The sequence below is a fragment of the Nestor notabilis genome, unplaced genomic scaffold (genome assembly GCF_000696875.1).
Source record: "Nestor notabilis isolate BGI_N333 unplaced genomic scaffold, ASM69687v1 scaffold11156, whole genome shotgun sequence".
Classification (NCBI taxonomy): Eukaryota; Metazoa; Chordata; class Aves; order Psittaciformes; family Psittacidae; genus Nestor; species Nestor notabilis.
The window spans coordinates 11,343-29,548 of record NW_009932404.1 but is presented as its reverse complement, the minus strand read 5'-3'; the positions used below and the strand labels follow the sequence as shown (position 1 = coordinate 29,548).

The following is an 18,206-nucleotide window of genomic DNA, read 5'->3' as shown; positions in this document are numbered from 1 at the left end:
CCAATCTCAAGTAAGAGTCCTCAACGCAGAAAAGAAACAAAATCCAAATGTTTCTTTAGCTGTTCTAAAGCTTCTGACTCAAATGCTGAAATTAATTTAAACCCAGCTGTGATCAGACAGGAGTTAAAAAAAAACCCAGATACACATGGGTTTCCTGAGCTGGTTCTTGGACTGGGTATAAAGATTCGAAACCGCTGTTTATAAAGGGGGGTGATGTGATCATTGCTGAGGAAGAGATGAGATTAAGGCAATTAATTTGGGCAGTTTTAAGAAACAAGGTGGTACTAACTGCTCTTGCCCCTTTTTATACACATTTACCTCCCAACACTGACACTACAGTAGTGACATGTGAAGGAAGTCTCAGTTCACAGTATTCCTCCCTCTTGCACTAACATGTTGGATTTTGCTCTCTCGCCCCTACTTTCCTAAAATGACAATAACTTTAGAAGAAAACTTCAGAAGCATTTAAAACCACTTCCTACTATAAACCACAATTTGCCAAGGAAAATAAATTGCAGAGACTCAATCCTGCCAGCCACTTCCCTCTTGCTGCCAGTGCTGGTTGTCGCTTTATTATTGTAGCTGCAGCAGAGAAAAACAAACCTTGTTTTTGCTTCATGTAAGTTATATTTAGCAGCTGGAAACTAGGAGTGCATATGGCACCATATGTTCACCCTGCTGGAGCTAACTAACAAGATCTACAACCTACTACTGCAGCATGTTGCCTAAATGTTACCAATATCAGAGAAATATAAAGAATAAAGTGAAAGGGTATCCTCTAGTGACCAATTTAGGCAACTGCAACAGCATCACCCCTGCAAAAGCACATTCAGGACATACTGGATTTAGTTTGATGTGTGGCAGCAGGGAAGCAACACAGCAAGTTTGTTTCATATATTGAATCTGTGACAGGAAGTGGTAGACTTCCAAATTAAAAGCAGACACCTCTGAAAACCTGCAGGGTATTAGATCTGATTACAAAGTTTCAAACAAATGATTATTTTAATCTGTTATTTCTTGAGGATTGTCAGGGCAAGCACAAGAAAGAGAAGGCTTCTTCATCCTAGGTGGTGTTTATTTTGCATACATTTCTACAGAGTCAGGAATCAACAGCTAAGCACAAACACCTACAATATGTTATATTACCACAAGTCAAAGCAAAGCCTTACACCAGGTTGCAATCCATGAAAAGCTCTCACGCAGCCTTTTATAAGCAGTGTCTTAAGACAAAGAGAGCTCTCTGCTATACCCCTCTGAAGGATGCAGGATGACAGTGACCTTTAAGGGGCACATGTCCTCTCTGGGGAACTGTAGCGCTATGTATCTCCAGCAGTGAAGGTATTTGGAGAGCTGTGCAAGTAACTACATAGCTGCACAGGCAGCTACTCCTTAAAAACACCATTCATCTCCCCAGTGGCTCAAGCACAGCATGAGGGAGAGGCTGCCTTTTCCTGTGCTGATCTCTGACAACTGCTCACACCACACATTTTCACTCTTCTCCTGGACATCCGCCTATTTAGTTCTCTTCTTCCTCCTGCTCCTTCCTTCTCCCCTTCTGATCAAGCCTGTTACACCCCTTCAAGTTTGGTTGCTGTGTGCAAAAATGGATTTAAAAATAAAAAACAATGCTTACGTAAAGCTCCATGACCACTGGACAGACTACTCCCCTTTCCCACAGACTCTCTCAATATCTCTTCCTAAAAGGGAATTATGTGATAAAAATACACCTGTTACCCAAACAGCACGATTTATTTTGTGAATATGGACATAGCCTTCCCAAAGGCTCTCAACAATTCATGGTCCTGAGGACTCCAAAGAGCTTCTCCAAGCAACAATTCACCAGTGGTTCTGTGAAATGCCATAAAAAAATTGCAGTAGAAACACTACTTGTAAGCCAAATTTGTCACTAGGGTCCTACCTGTGATGCCAACAACATACACCGACTGAAACACAAACAACTGACCACCTGAACGTGAGCCATGGTGGGTTTGTGTCACCGGAGTGGTACAAACCAGGCAAAGCACTAAACCTTACCCTGTCTATTACCATCTTTGTCCTCACTGAAGAGTCAGAGCAATTTGCAGTCAAAAGTAGCAGGAAATATTTGTCTTTAGTTCAACTCTGACCTTTTCAATCTGTTTAGGTTTCAGACAGAAATAGGAAATGAGTTCCACAATCAGGAAGTATAGCTGCTAAAGACATGTGCCCCCAGGGGCTTGAGGTTCAATCTCAGACAAATTAAAGGGCTGCTAACTTTGACCTCAGCGAATTACAGCGATTATCTAGCAAGACATTTTCTCAAGATCTGTTTTTCCCAGGTGTCCCAGCTCTCAGGACAGCCTTCCCAAACAGAGCATGCAAAGCCCGACTCCCTGACAGCAGCCACGTGAATGTGAAGCACAGCTGTGACGCAGTGCTGCAGAGAGAGTGAGCAGTTGGTAATTTCACTGATTTTAAATGATTTTGTGAATGGATGAAGCTTTCTGAGCTAATTATAAGCACTAGGGAGGAAACAGACTCTCACCTCTTTAAAGTGCTACGTGAAACAACATTGTCATGTATCCAGAGTCTACTCCCATGTGGAGCTGGTACTGTTGCGTTCAACCTCTGACTCTTCCCATTAGCCCTCCCCAACAAACTGCTTGCTAAAAGTGTCTTTCAGATTCTGTAGGGAATACTTAGGGAAGTTTCAAGTGTTTCTCTAAACTGGAGCTGAGGGAGTGGATTGGAAGATGGGAAGACTCATCCATGCTGTTTTCAACAGAAAGTACAATTTCCCACCCAAACAGCATGTGCTCTCCCCATCCAGCTCACTGACTTTTCCAGGCTGTGCAGGAATCTGTCTAGGTTTAGCTTAGCTAGCCAAAGCCCTGACATCACTGCAATCACAGGATGCTCTGGACAAAACAATGTGAGAGGGTCATGTACCTATGGCAGCACAATGAAATGTCCCTCCGAGGGAGGATACATAGAAATCCTACACATCTGTTGTGCCAAGTTTACCTCCAGCTAATGAGGGCACAAAATGAAGAATTATTTCTTAAGCAGAACTAATTCTTGCAGGATCTTCCCTGTTGAATGGGAAAAGTCTCTTCAGAAATGGAAAAACAAATGCATCTTTGACCTAGCAAACATCAGTCTGAATAACTGGTACATTAGTAAATGCATAAGCCCTTCCAAACAAGCCAATTTCCTGTTCAGCCCTATTTTTGGATAGGGCTGTGGGGACACTGCTTCTTAGCATTTAGCACATCCCCATCCCACAAAAAAAAGCTTCTAATAGCAAATACAAATGTGGCTTTGTACTGGAACTTACCTCTAACACAGGTAGAGGAATAATGTCTGTTGCACATGTTACTCCAGGGATAATCTATAAATACAGACAAATCATAAGAATATAAATAATTTAGCATAAAACATGGGCCTCTTTGGGTATCTAAGTGAATCTCCACCATTTCCTTTGTGAAACTAGCTAGCCAGCCAGAACTGTACATTCAGTTTTGCTAAAAAGAAACACTGAAGATGTTTCTCTCATCCATCTCATTTAAAAAAAGGTAACGCATTAGAACAGTGTCAGATCAACTAAAATGAGTTATTTGCTCTAACGGTAGCATCTTGCCTGAAGTTATTTTACCTCTGCAAATTCACTCATTAATCTTCACTCTACTGATACTCTTTGTCTTGGAAATAACTGCATGACTTTGCTGGTTAAATATATTCTGTTTCCATTATAAACCTCCTATGATAAGCAGCTAATTAATACCTCATTGTGACAACAGAGAGATTTAACCATCCATTCTATTACAGTAGCTGTTCTTGTTTAATAAATGCTTTTATTTGTTGAAAAAAACAGGACTTATGGAAAACACCACAAAGGTTAAGACTTGACAAAGTAAAATGGGCATAAAGCACAGATATGGATTTAGAGAACATCTATGAAAAGGTAAGGCATACAAATTAAAGGCTGTATCAAGGGAGAAAAACCAGACTCCCTCTAGCTATTAATTTAAGTGCAGCTGTTATCTTACCCCAATCCAGTCAAGCAGTGATGTGTAGGGCAAAAGTTTGTCCAGGTTGTGAGTTTCTGGACACATTCTGCAGTACAGTGAGGCTGAATGCAATGTAAAAAGATTTGTAAGGTCAAGATCGTATAAACTATCAGTTAATAACAGTAGGCTTCGGAGTCAGTTCCTTATCTAGCACTTTTTTAGGGACAAATCCTGCTGCTGTCTCTGAAACAGCTTCCTCCATCGTGGAACTGGTCCCATTCTGTGCACAAAAGGAGGAAGAGAAATCCAGATGGCTGCAGGGCCGGGTCAGCTGCTTGGCTACAGCTCAGTGCTGCAGGGGTCCTTTGTACAAAAAGGCTCAGGGCACAGGACATGCACTGGCTAGGCTGAGGAATCAGCTATTAGAAGAGAATATCATGATAAGCCAAATCCCTATGAAAAAATGGGTTGGGCTAGGCTAGAGGAGATTTGTTCCTCTGCTCCAATCTCAATTATTTACATCCCAGATATCTAAGACAGAAGCCAGATGGAGAACTTGCTCTCCAGTGACCTAAAATAATGATAAATCTCTTTGTCCTACTGGACAGAACGCATTTGAAAAGTTTTACTGCCAATCTGATTTTGAGAGATCTACGTATCTTCTAAACTACTGCTACTGTCTCTAACACCACAAAATGCCAGTCAGTTAAAACAAATCATAACCAAAAAGCATGGAAATAAGAGGGTCCGTTTGTGACATTGTGGCTTCTCCTTAAGTCAGATCTAGGGTATGCAGGAAAATTCAGAATGCAGGAAAAGAAATACCTACCAATGATAAATTCTTGAATGGGGTCAAAAGAATGACATGTTGACAGGTTCTCAGAAATCCACCAAATAATCTGTCAGAATGAGGACAGGGGAGGTTGTCACATCTCTCTGTTTAAGCATGTGTTGTAAGAGACTACAGAAACTTTGGTTTTGGTAGCAAGACTCTGCATGAAGAAATGATGCAGAGAAATGTTTTCAGAACAGTCTTGACTAATAAAGTGGTTTGGGCAGCCCAGCACTGCCAAAAGGTGTATGTGAATTGGGACTTTTCTGTTTTAATGGCCTGACCCTGCTTTGTTTAAGACATCGGTCCCTGAAAAAAACGTACAGCAGGTTCTTTTCCCACCTGCATTTCCAAGTCTTCTGTGTGTTGGAAGTACAACAGGGCACAATGTAGAGCTGCCAATCTCTCGTTGTCTCGTTTGCTGTTCTGTAGGAGGTGTAGTAAGGCACTCTCACTGATGCTCACAGCATACATACTTCCTATGTGGCAATCCAAGACTGTTGACACGAGTGGGCATCGGATGGAGCAGTTCTGCAACACGTCAGTTCTTGCATCCTCACCTGAAGAACATTGGGTTTAGAATAAAAAAGGACTAAGAACATAAAATTTGGCTGCTATCAATACTTCTCTTAATACTCCCAGGTCCCCAGCAGTAAGAAACAGTCTGGCTCTTGTACTAGTTGCCCTGGTATTATGCTGAAGAGGAGAAGGAATGGTGCTGGCTGGGTAAAGGAAGTAAATAAGGAGCACAGTCTATACTCAGTTCCTTCCTTCTCTACTGCTGAAGCAGAGAAGGTGTGTATATTTGAGGCTCACAACGCCATCACAGGACAAATCAGAGTACTTAGGATAAAAAGAGAAGGGCACAAGGCTAGTGACAGAGATTCCACACTGGAATTGGCACCAAAGCACATTGGTACAATTCGGAACTGCTCACATGCAGAATCACAAACTGGTATTGGAGGATCTCTTACCATCAGCCCCAAAAGCCAGAACAAGGAGGTTCTACTCTGTGATTACTGATTGAAGCATCAGAACAAAACCATTTTATTTATGCTAGTACTAAGGTTCAGCACCACAGTACTACATAGTAGGATTACAGACCCTTTGCATCAGAGAATTAGGCCCACCATATAACAGTGGTGCTTCCCACTCATTTCTAGCAGATTAGTATTTCATTATGTATATACAACAGGTATTAGTTCCTGGGATGCTGCTACTGCACCAGCTCCTGCTACTCACCTCTCCTTCACCCAATCAGAAGAACAGATTTCTGTTTTCAAACAAAGGCCCCCCACTCCCAAAAATAACCCACTTCCCACAAAGACATATTTGTTGGAATTGTAGTAACGTGCCTTTCAGATGAGACTCTAAATCAAATTCATCAGCCTGATCAGGTGAAGGAAACACAGATTTCCTCTCCCCACACCCTCCAAACACACACATTTAGCACAACTCAATTGGAGGAAGGAAATGTAAAATCAAATTTACATCTCCATGTGAAATTTGAGAACAGTGGAGGAGAAGCATGTGCAAAGATGGGGGAAGGGAAACTATGAAACCAAGGCAAAGAATTGCAAATTCAGTGAAAGGTCTTCTTCCATTTCATAACAAGCTAGAAGTGCGTAATAGATGAAGTACGAAACGCCACTTCAGATTCTGTTTTTAAAACAGAAAGTGGCAAAAATGCCACTCTTATCTTTTCAGTCTCTCTTCTTCTTCTTCAGAACGCTGTGCAATAAAGCAAACATTGAGAAACACAACTTCCATGGAAAGAGATTTGAATAAGTTTCCACTATAACAATAAAATTAGTTCAAGCAGCAGTGTTACTGTACCTCTCAGAAATAAACTATAGCACAGCAGGTCAGGATGCTGAATATTCAGGAGGTGCAGGAACTGGCCAGGCAAATAAGCAGCCACATAATAGTCTATTTAAAGAAATAACAGTGGTCAATTTAGCACTTGTTCACTTATTTTCTTTAAGAGGCTCTTTCACATGATTCTCATCTTGGCCCACTTCTCTCTGATGGAATTGATTATATCTAGGAAATATAAAAGAAGTTAATTAAAAGCTGCTGCTGTATTAACACAGGAAACACTAGCAATACATTTGGGTTTCCAGGGGAGGATTCAAGAGGCTTGAGACACTTAAGAACTCAGCAGCTGATCTCCAGAACAGATTCTGAGGCAATTTTAGAGGAAGTTGCTTACTAATAGTGAGGTACTGCAGTATCAAATGCCAAATATAGAAGCTAAGCAAAAAAAAGCAGCAAAATAACACAACTACTTGAAGTCAAGGGAAAAAAAAATCCTTTCCTTCTAGAGCAGGGTTAGCCATTTGTCTCCCTACTGGGGACAGAGAACAGCAGCCGCACAGGGAAGTAACACAAGTAACCTACCAAGATTTATAAAAGCCACTTCCTTCAATTGATGAGACTCTGTTCTTTCTAGAGAAACTGTAAAAGTTTTGTTGTAACCTGGGGAAAAATAATAATACTTTTTAAAAACCCAAACAATAAACACCATCTGTTACAAGCTGTCAGTACAAGCCAAGTATGACTTTGTAGCTAGAAACTTCAGCAGTGCCAATACACCCAAACAGGGATATTTTAGACTGTTTTACAGGCTTGTCTGCACAGACAGATTTACTTCATCCTGAAGAGAGCTGCTGCATACTTAGCAGACCTACACCCACATAATGCAGTTCTTTAGTATGCAGAAACTGGCTATGCACTGCGCAGCCTATGTTCATGTTTAAAGAAGCATTCCATCACAGAACAAACGACCCCCCAAAAAAAGGCCAAACAAAAATCCATTATGTAGCTGTGCTTCACGTTTTGGTGATCTTTTAATTGCTTTAAAGAATTTCCAGTTTGCATGCCCTACTGCTGTAATTTAGTTCAGCTCTGTTTAAACATCAGCTAATTTCAGACCTGCTGTGTTTGCATGGGCTTTGCATCAGCACAGCTGCTATTTTATTCTAGCCTTGCACCATACTTCTGGCATCCAGTAGGAATGACATAGAGCCCCCAAACTTCTCCAGGCTCTGAGAAAAGCTGAAGATTAAAATAATCAAGGAGTCAATGACTAGCCTCTAAATCTCTGCTGCAATATGCTAAAGGCTGAATGGTGTCATGATCAGGATGCTGCTTAATACTGTGTGAAAATTCAGGATAAGAGGATTGATCCATAATTTACAGGACCACCAAGGAAAAAAAGGCAGATCATGAGCCATGGATGAGCCACTCACCCAGGACCTTGATTCCTGACCCTATCAGAGAGATGCTTTAGCTATGCTGCAAAAAAAGAGGAAAAACTGAGACCTCCAAGACCAACAGCATTAAAAGGTATCTAAACCAAACAGGTTTTCCTACTGAAGCTTGCCTGCAATGAGTCAGTGTACTCATGATCACCACCCTGTTCCTTGCCAATGCAAACACATGCAAGCTAACACGAGCACTGCAGAATTACAACCGCAGCATCACGACATTTGTGCCTGTGCTACATCAAGCGACTGCTTTAACAGGGGGCAGGAAGCTTCCTTCCGAGCTCACAGATCCTGTAGCACAGACTGAACTCCTTATATGTCCCCAAAATGCAGCTTATGGACCTGATATACTGCTGCTTCTGTGGGGCATCTCAGGACCAGTCATAAAACTCTCTCGTACGACTGATGAATCTTGCGCGAATCCACAAACAGCTCTGTACCAAACAACTCCATTCCACGAGGGTCATTTCAGATGCAGCTGGTCAGTGTCATCATATTTATCCTCAGTTTCTCCCTGGTACAGACGGGGATGTACAAGGGCCATGGCTGGCTCCAAGCAATGCAATTGCCTTCCAGCTACACATCAAGTACATGTGGGGAAATCAGCCTTCACAGCAGCACAATGCAGAGTGCTGCCACACCCAGAAGGGACTTTTCCATTTTGCTAATGCCTTCAAGAACATAAAAATGCAGTTCATTTCATCCCACAATATTCCAGCAGCAAAGCAATGTGTTACTGCAGCCCTGACATATGAAAAGGTTCCTGAAAGAAAGCAAACACTTAAAGTAGAATGTTGTCCACTTGAACATGGTTACTCCATACCATGCAGCTTCTCAATTGAGAAATAATTTGCCTCTCTCCTCCATGTAAGAACGAGAAAGATCTTACTAATGACAAGTTTTATTCTGATCATAATAAAACAATGTTCTTTATTCTTTATTCAAGAAAAGAAAAAAAGTCTTAAAATTAAGAGCTAGAGCACCACTTACACAGCAGCTATTCTTGTAGTCAGTGGGTGTTGCACCTCTTGCTGTGAAAATGACATGTTGAACTGGAAATCTAAATAGACATTTAAGCTAAGAGCTGTTGGCTCTATTTCCCATACAAATGGCTTATGGCATATGTACAACACACCTGCAAGCTCCCACAGATTTCATCGATGTTTGTGCTCAGCATGCCAGAAAGTCTGGCTAGAAATAAGGGGCCAAATTAATGGCCACTGACAAGGCCACTGGTTTGAAGCTACTCGTTTGGCATTAGGCAGGAAGTCAAGTCTACACCAGGAGAGTCAGCTTTGCAGCTAAAGGCTGCTGCTGTCTTTAAACATCAGCCACAGTAGGTTATTGTCTGCAGATTTTGGTAGTTGTTTGTTTTGCAAGGCAGCCTGTGAGACATCCTCCAAAATAAAGCAAAACTTAACAGGTTAAGCTTACCTTTATGTAAGAAATATATGGAGTATGTTATTTCATCAGGAGCATCAGAGGCTAGACTACAACACACACACAAGCCTCCTAAAAAGACAAAAAAGGAAAAGAAAATGGACTTGTCATCCTAACCTGGACATCCTCACACTGCACAAAGCTAAAGCAAGATGATTTCAAAATTGAAACTAAAAATAATCTCTCAACAAAGGTAAATATTACAGAAATACATATTTCTAACCATTGTTTAGCTAATGAAACACAAAGTAACAGAGCAGAGGAGGCAAGATAGCACATGGGAAACCTGGGTTCTGACATGGCCAATTCTTCTCTTTGAGAGAAATACATTTTTAGCCCTTCCCAGCAGAAATCATGCTTGCAGCCAGAAAACTGCTCAAGCCTTTCTCCTCACAGACTGCCTCAATCTCTAGATATTTTCTATTCAGGGACTGTCAAATATGCACAGAACATAGTAAAACACAGTTTGTTTGCTTTCTAAGTTATTTCATATTGGCAGCAGCATGATACACTACTAGAACTTTCTCACACTAGAAATGAGAGTCACTTCTCCCCTTTCCAGCCCAAAGTGCCATTAAATCCTTCTTTAGGAGAAAGTCATTCCTTGGCACAAACTTGTTTCAGCCAAGGTACCCTGTGCAGGAATGTTTCCCTCTCCCAGCCTAATTCTAAATCAGACTGGTGCTGTTTTGACCTCACTGGATGGTAGCCTTCCCTCCATCCCTTATAAAAAACTTTAATCCACTTACTCCAATGCTTTGGTAACCTGCTTTGGCATTCATGTTAGAAACAGCTTCCAAACCACATTATCCCTATACAGTTGGGAAAGCTAGACCACAACTATGACCGTTCAGCTTTTACCTTTATTAAAAGTTTATCACTTAAAAGAAAAACAAAAAAAGGGAGGCAATAGTAATAGAGACACTTACAGACAGTTCATGTATACCAGGTACACAGAAAAAGGCACAGAATGGAAAAAGCACAAGTACAAAAAAAGCACAGCCACCAAGATGTTTTACTTGGTTAAATGCCTCACCCTTCAGACCACAAGGCTGTACCATAGCTGTGACACAGATAATGGCTGAGGCACTTCACGTGGCTGGGGAAGGTAAATACTTTCTTTTGAGATGCACTTTTTTCTCCTGCTTATTCTTAGCTGATTGAATATTGTTTGATACAGTTTTGCTGGGATATTTGAGTCATTCAGACAACAGACAGGGCATTTTGCCAGAGCACTTGGCATCTTTCAGAGCATGCATAATTTTTAAAGTAGCAGCATCAGGACTCATGAGGAAGACTGGAAAAGCTCCAGCAACCCACAATGCTGTTTTATTATCAACAGCTCCCTTCCAACACTGCAGATTTCTTTCTTGTGTGCTACAGCCTAGTGTATACACTGTTCTGTAAATTGTGCAACATGCAAGTGAGGCTGTTCAGCCTGAAGTGTCAGTGGGTAATAGATTCAAGCTGATCACAAAAACAGTGGCTACAGGGGACTAATAGGACATGCATTTTTCAACTCCAGAACACTGGTCCAAATGTCAACAAACTTTACTACAAACAACAGAAAATATCAAATAGTGCTTCATTAATACAGGTAGAAACATGACAGTCTCAGATCAGCAAGTCCAACTGTCCAAGCAATGGAGCATTTGACACAGTCTTGGCAGGCCCAGGAGAGCAGCCAGAGACTGAGAATATAAGACAAATTCCTTTCCTACCCTTACCAGTGCACTCTGCAAATTAGAGCTGGGTTGTGCTAATGCTGAGAAAGTTTGTTATCCTATTGCACCTATAAAGTGGGTGTTTCACACAAAGGCAGAACCAGGTCTTTTGCACTATCCATTTCAAAATCATTTGTAAACAGTATGAGCTATAGGTAAATGTCACAAGGTGAGAAGACTCACATGAAAATATATTTGGATGTACTCTGATCTTTTCAGAAATAAAAGGGGAAAAAAAGATCTCAACCACAGCAAAGTTAAAAAAAAAGGAAGCATTTAAAATCATTTCTACTCATACAAGATAACAGGGGATTACAAGTAACAATACACTCAGCACAACTAGGTAAACAATACCTACAGCTACAACTCTGCCAGCTCATAAATATACACCATGTCACTGAAATTTCCTATAAACACAGGAAGTTTTCCTCGGGAAACTTTAACTCAAATACCTAATTTCTGTTTGTACAGAAGACATAAGGCTGTACCAACATCTCAATCAGCATTTGGGTGTCATAATTCAAATGCAACATTGCACTATGGCATTTTGTCTAGTTGTAGTGGCTTACGAGTGACTTGCCTCACCTAACTTCAGCCAACCAAACATCTCTTATTTGGGCTCCTACACAGCAAATGAAGAAGTATGGGTAGAAGCAATCATCCCCTGGAGATGCCTATTTCTCTCTATAAATATAGTCCATATGCTTAAAGATTAGCAGGTAAAGTTAGGTGATGATAATCCAGGGTTTATGTCATCTTACTGCCTGCATTGTTTTTTAATACTGGGCAAATTTAACTGAAAAGCATTTCTAAAGCACTAAAAGAAAACGTAACAGCCCAGTGTTGTTTAAATAACCACTGAATTCTGGACAAAGTTAATTCTGAGATTAGAACTGCTTGATCTCAGCTCATCTAGAAGCACATTGGGGTTTTTATCTGGAGACATTTTGTCCATGCTGAGTATAAAGAACAGGGCTACTTTTCTTCTACTGCAGAAGTTCGAGAAAGGAAGAGTGATTTCATTCAGACTTCAGATTGGCAGTAGCCAATAACAGTTTTATTAAATGGGAAATTGCATGGAATATTCCATTTTGAAGTTATGCCAATTATTCTTTGCCAGAGATGTCCAAATAGTACAAATAGGGATATCAGCATTAATATTTAAAGCCTGCTAGCAGTTCTGCAGAAGGCATCATCTGCACCTCAAAGAGCCTGCGGTTCAGTTTTGTAAATCACCACAAACAAGAGGCACAAAAGGGAACTTTAGTGTGATTACCCACAATGTCCTTCAACAGCTAGATCAGGTCTCAGCACCAAAGCCATTTGCTCCAAACTGTTCGTTACTCAAAATTGGTAGTGCAAAGTAATCCTCAGTTTCAAACAACATTCAAAGAAAAGCCACATACAATAATCTCATTTATTTAGTGTAATTGTCAAATTATGTGTTTTACATTAAGCACAATGAAAAACGCATGTGGAAGGTTCTACACAGAATTTAAATGCTGCATTACCAGATGGAAAAGAACATTTTACTTTAGGGTAACCAAACAAGAGCCTTGCTGGAGTAGGATTTCATCCTAAACTAAAAGAAGGTGCTTCAGTCCAAACAAATCCTAGGGGAGGATAGGTTTAAACTGAAACATATATACACAAATCAATAACATTTTCCATTATTGGACAGGCTGTTTGTATAAGAAATAGTCTGTCTTGCCAACAGAGAAAAAGTAGCCTAATGTACATTTGGTAGATAGAAAGTTGGCTTTCTCTTATTTCTAATTCCTTCCCTCTAATCTTTGTAAGCATGCTGTCTGCCTTGATAAGAAAAAAATCTGTGTAAGGTCACTTGATTTGCACTAATGGTCATTTCAACACAACAGCCAAATACATTGGCAATTTGCCTGTACGCATACAGCAGGCCTTAAGAAGTGAGAGGTAAAGCCACTTCTGTAACACATCATGTCCCTACACAACTTTGTAGATTATTCAAAGGTTAATGAAATACCATTTCTGCTTGGTGGTATGGTCTAATTTAGAAGCTGAAAATGCAGACATCTGTGATGAACAGATGCCTCGAGATCAGTTTTTAATCAAGAAAGCTCATGGCATGCATTAGGATGCAGGAAAACCCTTAAATCCTAAAGGATTAAGGCACATTTTAGATTTAAGGACTCATATATATACTAAATCCTTAAGTATCACATACTTGGACCTTCTATGTATAACAGCAACATAAATCTCTTAGAATCTGTATTACACGTGCTCTGTTTACGTGTGTCCACTTATATAGTGTGCCACATACCCAGACACCAGTCCTAGCCAAAACCTTCCTTGAATTTACTTTCTAACAGGTTTTTGGTCAGCTTTAACATTAAATTGCTCTAATTCACAACCATGCTTTGGTACCACTTGTGTTCTGAAACTAGCAGAAAATGCTGGAGTGTGCTCAGACTGAGGTATTTCACCATATGAGTGCATGATACCAGCTCTTTGAAGTTGGGTTACCAGAAAATTTCTGGGTGACTGTTTCATTGTTAGCATTGATAATATAAACCCCTTGGTACCCTTCAGCTCACCTTGGAATGCAGCTTTCAGAGAGTAAAAAAACTTAGTAAGAAAAACAGTGCAGAGTTGCCTTTTCTCCCTCCTCGCAGTTGCCTGTCAAGTGCACTCTTAACGCAATACATGTTTCACACTCATACAAAAACAACACGAAAAAGTACAAATACTTATGTCTTATGAAGAAATTTAGTAATCATTTATGATTAAACTGCATGAGAACTACTATGGTAGATATACTTGCACTTATTCATTACCCGCTTTGCTTGTAAAAACCTGAAGATTCAAAGATTTAGATGCAACATCTTGATCTTCACAGTAATCATATCCGAAATTCACAAGCCTATGAGGAAATAAAGATCACTAAATAAATCAATTCTTCATCCACAGAGATTCATCACAACACTAAGATCATTAGAACAGTCACGATATAATCAAAACATACAAACTAAACTACAATCAAATGTTCTCTAACTCAAGTTACATTGGGCTTTAACCAATCCATTCAATGCTGTTAGAAATGAGAATCCCAATGCTGCATGCTGCTATCAGAAACCAACAATTCTGATTACATCTGCATACTTGATATTCACTTAACCACAGCATTGTCTAACCATTCCTAGACCTTGAAGTGAAAGCAAGTTCTGATCCAGTACTGGAAATACAAACTTTCCTTCATACCTGAGAACCCAAGGGCTCTGCAGCCTAACGCTGCCATTCTTATGTCTGTAAAGCTACATTTTAATCTGCAGTTAGGCACAGTAATTGCAGCGGAAATACTTGAAAATGAAAGCAAGAAAGTCACACTTACATGGGACTTGTTACACCATGACATTCTTTTTCAGTCTCATGCTGCCTATGCTTTACTGGTTTCATATATCTTTAAAATCTACAAGTCCAATTTTTGCCATGCAGAACATGCAATAGAAGATTGTAGTCAGTCTGCTTTGGCTTGTTTGTCTGTTTGTTTGGGCTTTTCCCAGCAAGGATTTTGATCCTGATGGGATTTCCCCCAGGTCCTCTGCAATAATGTTGAAAAAAATAAAAATAAAAAAAGAATCACGGCATCAAAGCTTTTAGAAGAGTTGGATTTTTTCAGTACTAACAGCAAAAAGATTCACTGTTCTTTGAAGGCAATCTGCATGTGCAGTAACACCACACTGAGCCTTCTGCATACCACTGAGACATCCTGAAGGCCACAGTTTGGGCAGGGTGGAACTCAACTACCTTCAGTTATTGATCTCTGATCTAGTAGCTTTAGCCTCTCATTTCAAAGAGGAACAGGCCTTTTTGGAATGTAAATTAAACTGATTGAAGATAGATGAGGATGAGATGAATTACAACTGAGAGTCCGACCATCCTCTGCATACCACTGAGACATCCTGAAGGCCACTTGTTGGGCAGGGTGGAACTCAACTACCTTCAGTTATTGATCTCTGATCTAGTAGCTTTAGCCTCTCATTTCAAAGAGGAACAGGCCTTTTTGGAATGTAAATAAACTGACTGAAGATAGATGGGGATGAGATGAATTACAACTGAGAGTCGGACCATCCTAACTAGGTTTTCCTCAATTAAAAGGAAGCCTTAAAGAGACAAGCTCAGATGCAGTCATGTGCACAGCAGATACATAGAATCTTAGCCTTTGAAAGTGCAGGCTGGCTGGAAATAGCATGCTGGAGTAGGAAAGAGTACAGGCAGTGTCCCATAAGCTACTAGAGCTGCTGGTCTGGTTAACTGCCCAGTAAAACATATAACAGCAATTAAAATGGGACAGCTTCCCTTGACAGGATTTTTGACATCACCACCACAACATGACCAAGATTAAAACAAATTAATTTAAATAGGTCCAGAATACTCAGAGGGTTTAACCTATAAGTAGCTCTTCCAACAAATAATATTAAGAAATGGCACCAAAAAGCACTTGAGGATTATGTTTCAATTTACAGTTCACCCCGATGAAAATGGGATGAACTGGAGGTTTGGACACAGTGTTCGTATTACTGCTATGTTCCAGTACCATGTAGGCAACTGCAAACAGAGATACTGTGGTGGGACAAATTTTACTTTGGTTTGTAAAACATTACCCTATCTATACATTAAAAGGAAAGGAATACAAAACATTAAGAAAAGCTTACTTTAATTGTGTGTCAGTAACAGAAATATCCAGGTGCGATTCCAGCTGTTAACCAAAAATGAAAACAAACCTGTTTAGTGAGGTCAGTATACTGTGATCAGTATGTCAGACCAGTAAAATGTATCAAACTCACATTTCACAAGATTAAACATTTTAATCAATTTTATTTTCCTCCTCTAATCCTTACAATCACTCCAACAAACATAAACCAGATTCTTTAAAAAAACCCCAAATAACTGTGAGATATTTAACTTAATTACAGCCACTGGGACAAAAAAAATCAAAATCTAGTAACAATGGTATGTCCAACAGTTGTAAACTTTATGTTCTGTTGCCTGTATTTTGGCCACAACAGATTTTCCTATCTTGCTTAAAACTGACACAAAATTAGTACATGGTTTCTCTGTCTAGTGCATTTGATAACTCTGCTTTACAATACTTCAGTATAAGAATAGTATGTCATGAATGCCACCTAATTTTACATCAATATCTGTGTGATTCCACTGAAGTTACCTTCCCATGGCACAATCTGAATCTGACTGAATATATTCTTCAAAAGAATATAATGAAAACCAAACCATCCCAAAACCCAGTTTCCCTCTACTTAAGTTCCAATAATAAAAGACACTGAAACAGACCCTGTATTGGTGCCTGGAACACGTTAATTACATTCCACTCAAAACTATTGTATAATAAAGTACTCATGACTTACTATTGAGTTAAAATTTTCATCAGGATAAAACTGGACACATTTTAAAGTACTCTTCGATTCCTGGAATTGAAAGGATGTGTATTGTAACTGATAAAATAGAAAGCATATCACATAAGACCGAAAAGTGACTGGATACTCCACATCATTCTCCACACTCAACTCGCTAACAGATATGCAGAAGTTAGGGGACAAAAGACAACTTTAAAAACCACATATAACCCCCAACAATAGCACTAAGACATGCTTCCTTCCTGTCCCAGATCATTATCTGCCAATCATCTATAATTGCGTGGGCCCTCACTTGAAAGCACCATATTAGACACACACACACTCTACAAGGTTGAAAAACAAATGTTTTCCATAACTATCTACACAGCAAAAGGAACCGTATCTTATTTTGGCTAGTTCAAAAAGGGTATCTCAGAAACAAAAGCAGGAATACATTTCTCCATCACAGTTCACTTCCTGTTATTTCCTAACACTCGTATTTTTTAGGTGGCTAAGAGGAGTTAAGAACAATCAATTTTTATTTAAGTAGAACACATCAAGTGCAAATAGTCCCTCAGACAAAACAAAACAAATAAAACAAACCAAACCAACCAAATAAAATCAAATCCAAAGAGTTTCAGCATTTCTAGCCAAAACCTGCTCTCGTGTAGTCACTCAGTAAGTCGCGTGTACAACATAATTTCTAGATGTGAATTCTCTAGAACACAGGCATTATACTCATGACAGTTCTTGATAGATTTAAATCCTTTTGAACAGAAGGCCTTTCTAAACTCAAAAAACCTAACAAACCCACCCTTTTCTACATAGAAAGCACTAAGATCACCAGTCTTCTTGCAATTTACTATGCACAAATAGCAGCTGAGGTAAGCCTGGCTTTTGCTTTAGGTAATTTGAGGCAGGAAGACATACAACTATAATGAAAACCAAATTCACACTATTATTAGCACACACACTCAAAACCTTACTGTCATGAGACAGGCAGGAACAAAACTACTAGAATGACTTTCATCTCACCTTTGGAACCATGTAGAAGAGCCTTTGTTCCATCATATCCCATTGTGCCCAAATGAGATCATCTGCAACTCTGGCTCTTGGAAGCTGACCTGAGTTTTGAATCACCTAAAGGGAAAGAAAGAACATTAGAAGTCATCAAATAAGGTTCTCTAACAATTACAGATGGTCTGTGCGTTAAAGAGAAAAGCAATGACAGGACAGATGCAAATATTAAGGTGCTTGGATTGAATATGCCTCTTGTTAGCTGCACAAAGTCCACTCTCACTGTGTGCAAGGTGCTCAGCTTAAAGAGATCAGAAGCACAGTTTTCAGGGTACGCCTTCTACCAAGTATTTTCTTTGAGATTTCTTTGCTTGCAAGAAATTCACCACTTAAGCTGCTCAAGGGGAACAAAGAAAAGCAGACTGCATGCTTCATCATAGAGAAGGGGAGAGGAGTGAAATACCACAGTCAGTTCAGAACAAGCCACAAACTACTGAAGGAAGATGTGTTAGCTCCAAAAGGATTTCTGTCCGATGTCTCAGCCA

The 18,206-nt window shown here is 39.8% G+C and overlaps 1 protein-coding gene across 1 annotated transcript in view; it reads right to left on the bottom strand.

The window, feature by feature from the left end:
- The window catches only part of GSAP (gamma-secretase activating protein), a 42,153-nt gene that overhangs the window by 15,522 nt on the left and 8,425 nt on the right, over positions 1-18,206 (bottom strand). The window contains exons 8-18 of the mRNA XM_010016375.1: positions 17,680-17,784; positions 16,657-16,716; positions 15,946-15,989; positions 14,068-14,153; positions 9,525-9,602; positions 7,222-7,299; positions 6,658-6,750; positions 5,164-5,381; positions 4,819-4,888; positions 4,029-4,111; positions 3,317-3,370 (exon numbers count right to left, since the gene is read on the bottom strand). Coding sequence (XP_010014677.1) covers positions 3,317-3,370; positions 4,029-4,111; positions 4,819-4,888; positions 5,164-5,381; positions 6,658-6,750; positions 7,222-7,299; positions 9,525-9,602; positions 14,068-14,153; positions 15,946-15,989; positions 16,657-16,716; positions 17,680-17,784 — 969 coding nt within the window. The remainder of the gene's footprint in view (positions 1-3,316; positions 3,371-4,028; positions 4,112-4,818; positions 4,889-5,163; positions 5,382-6,657; positions 6,751-7,221; positions 7,300-9,524; positions 9,603-14,067; positions 14,154-15,945; positions 15,990-16,656; positions 16,717-17,679; positions 17,785-18,206) is intronic.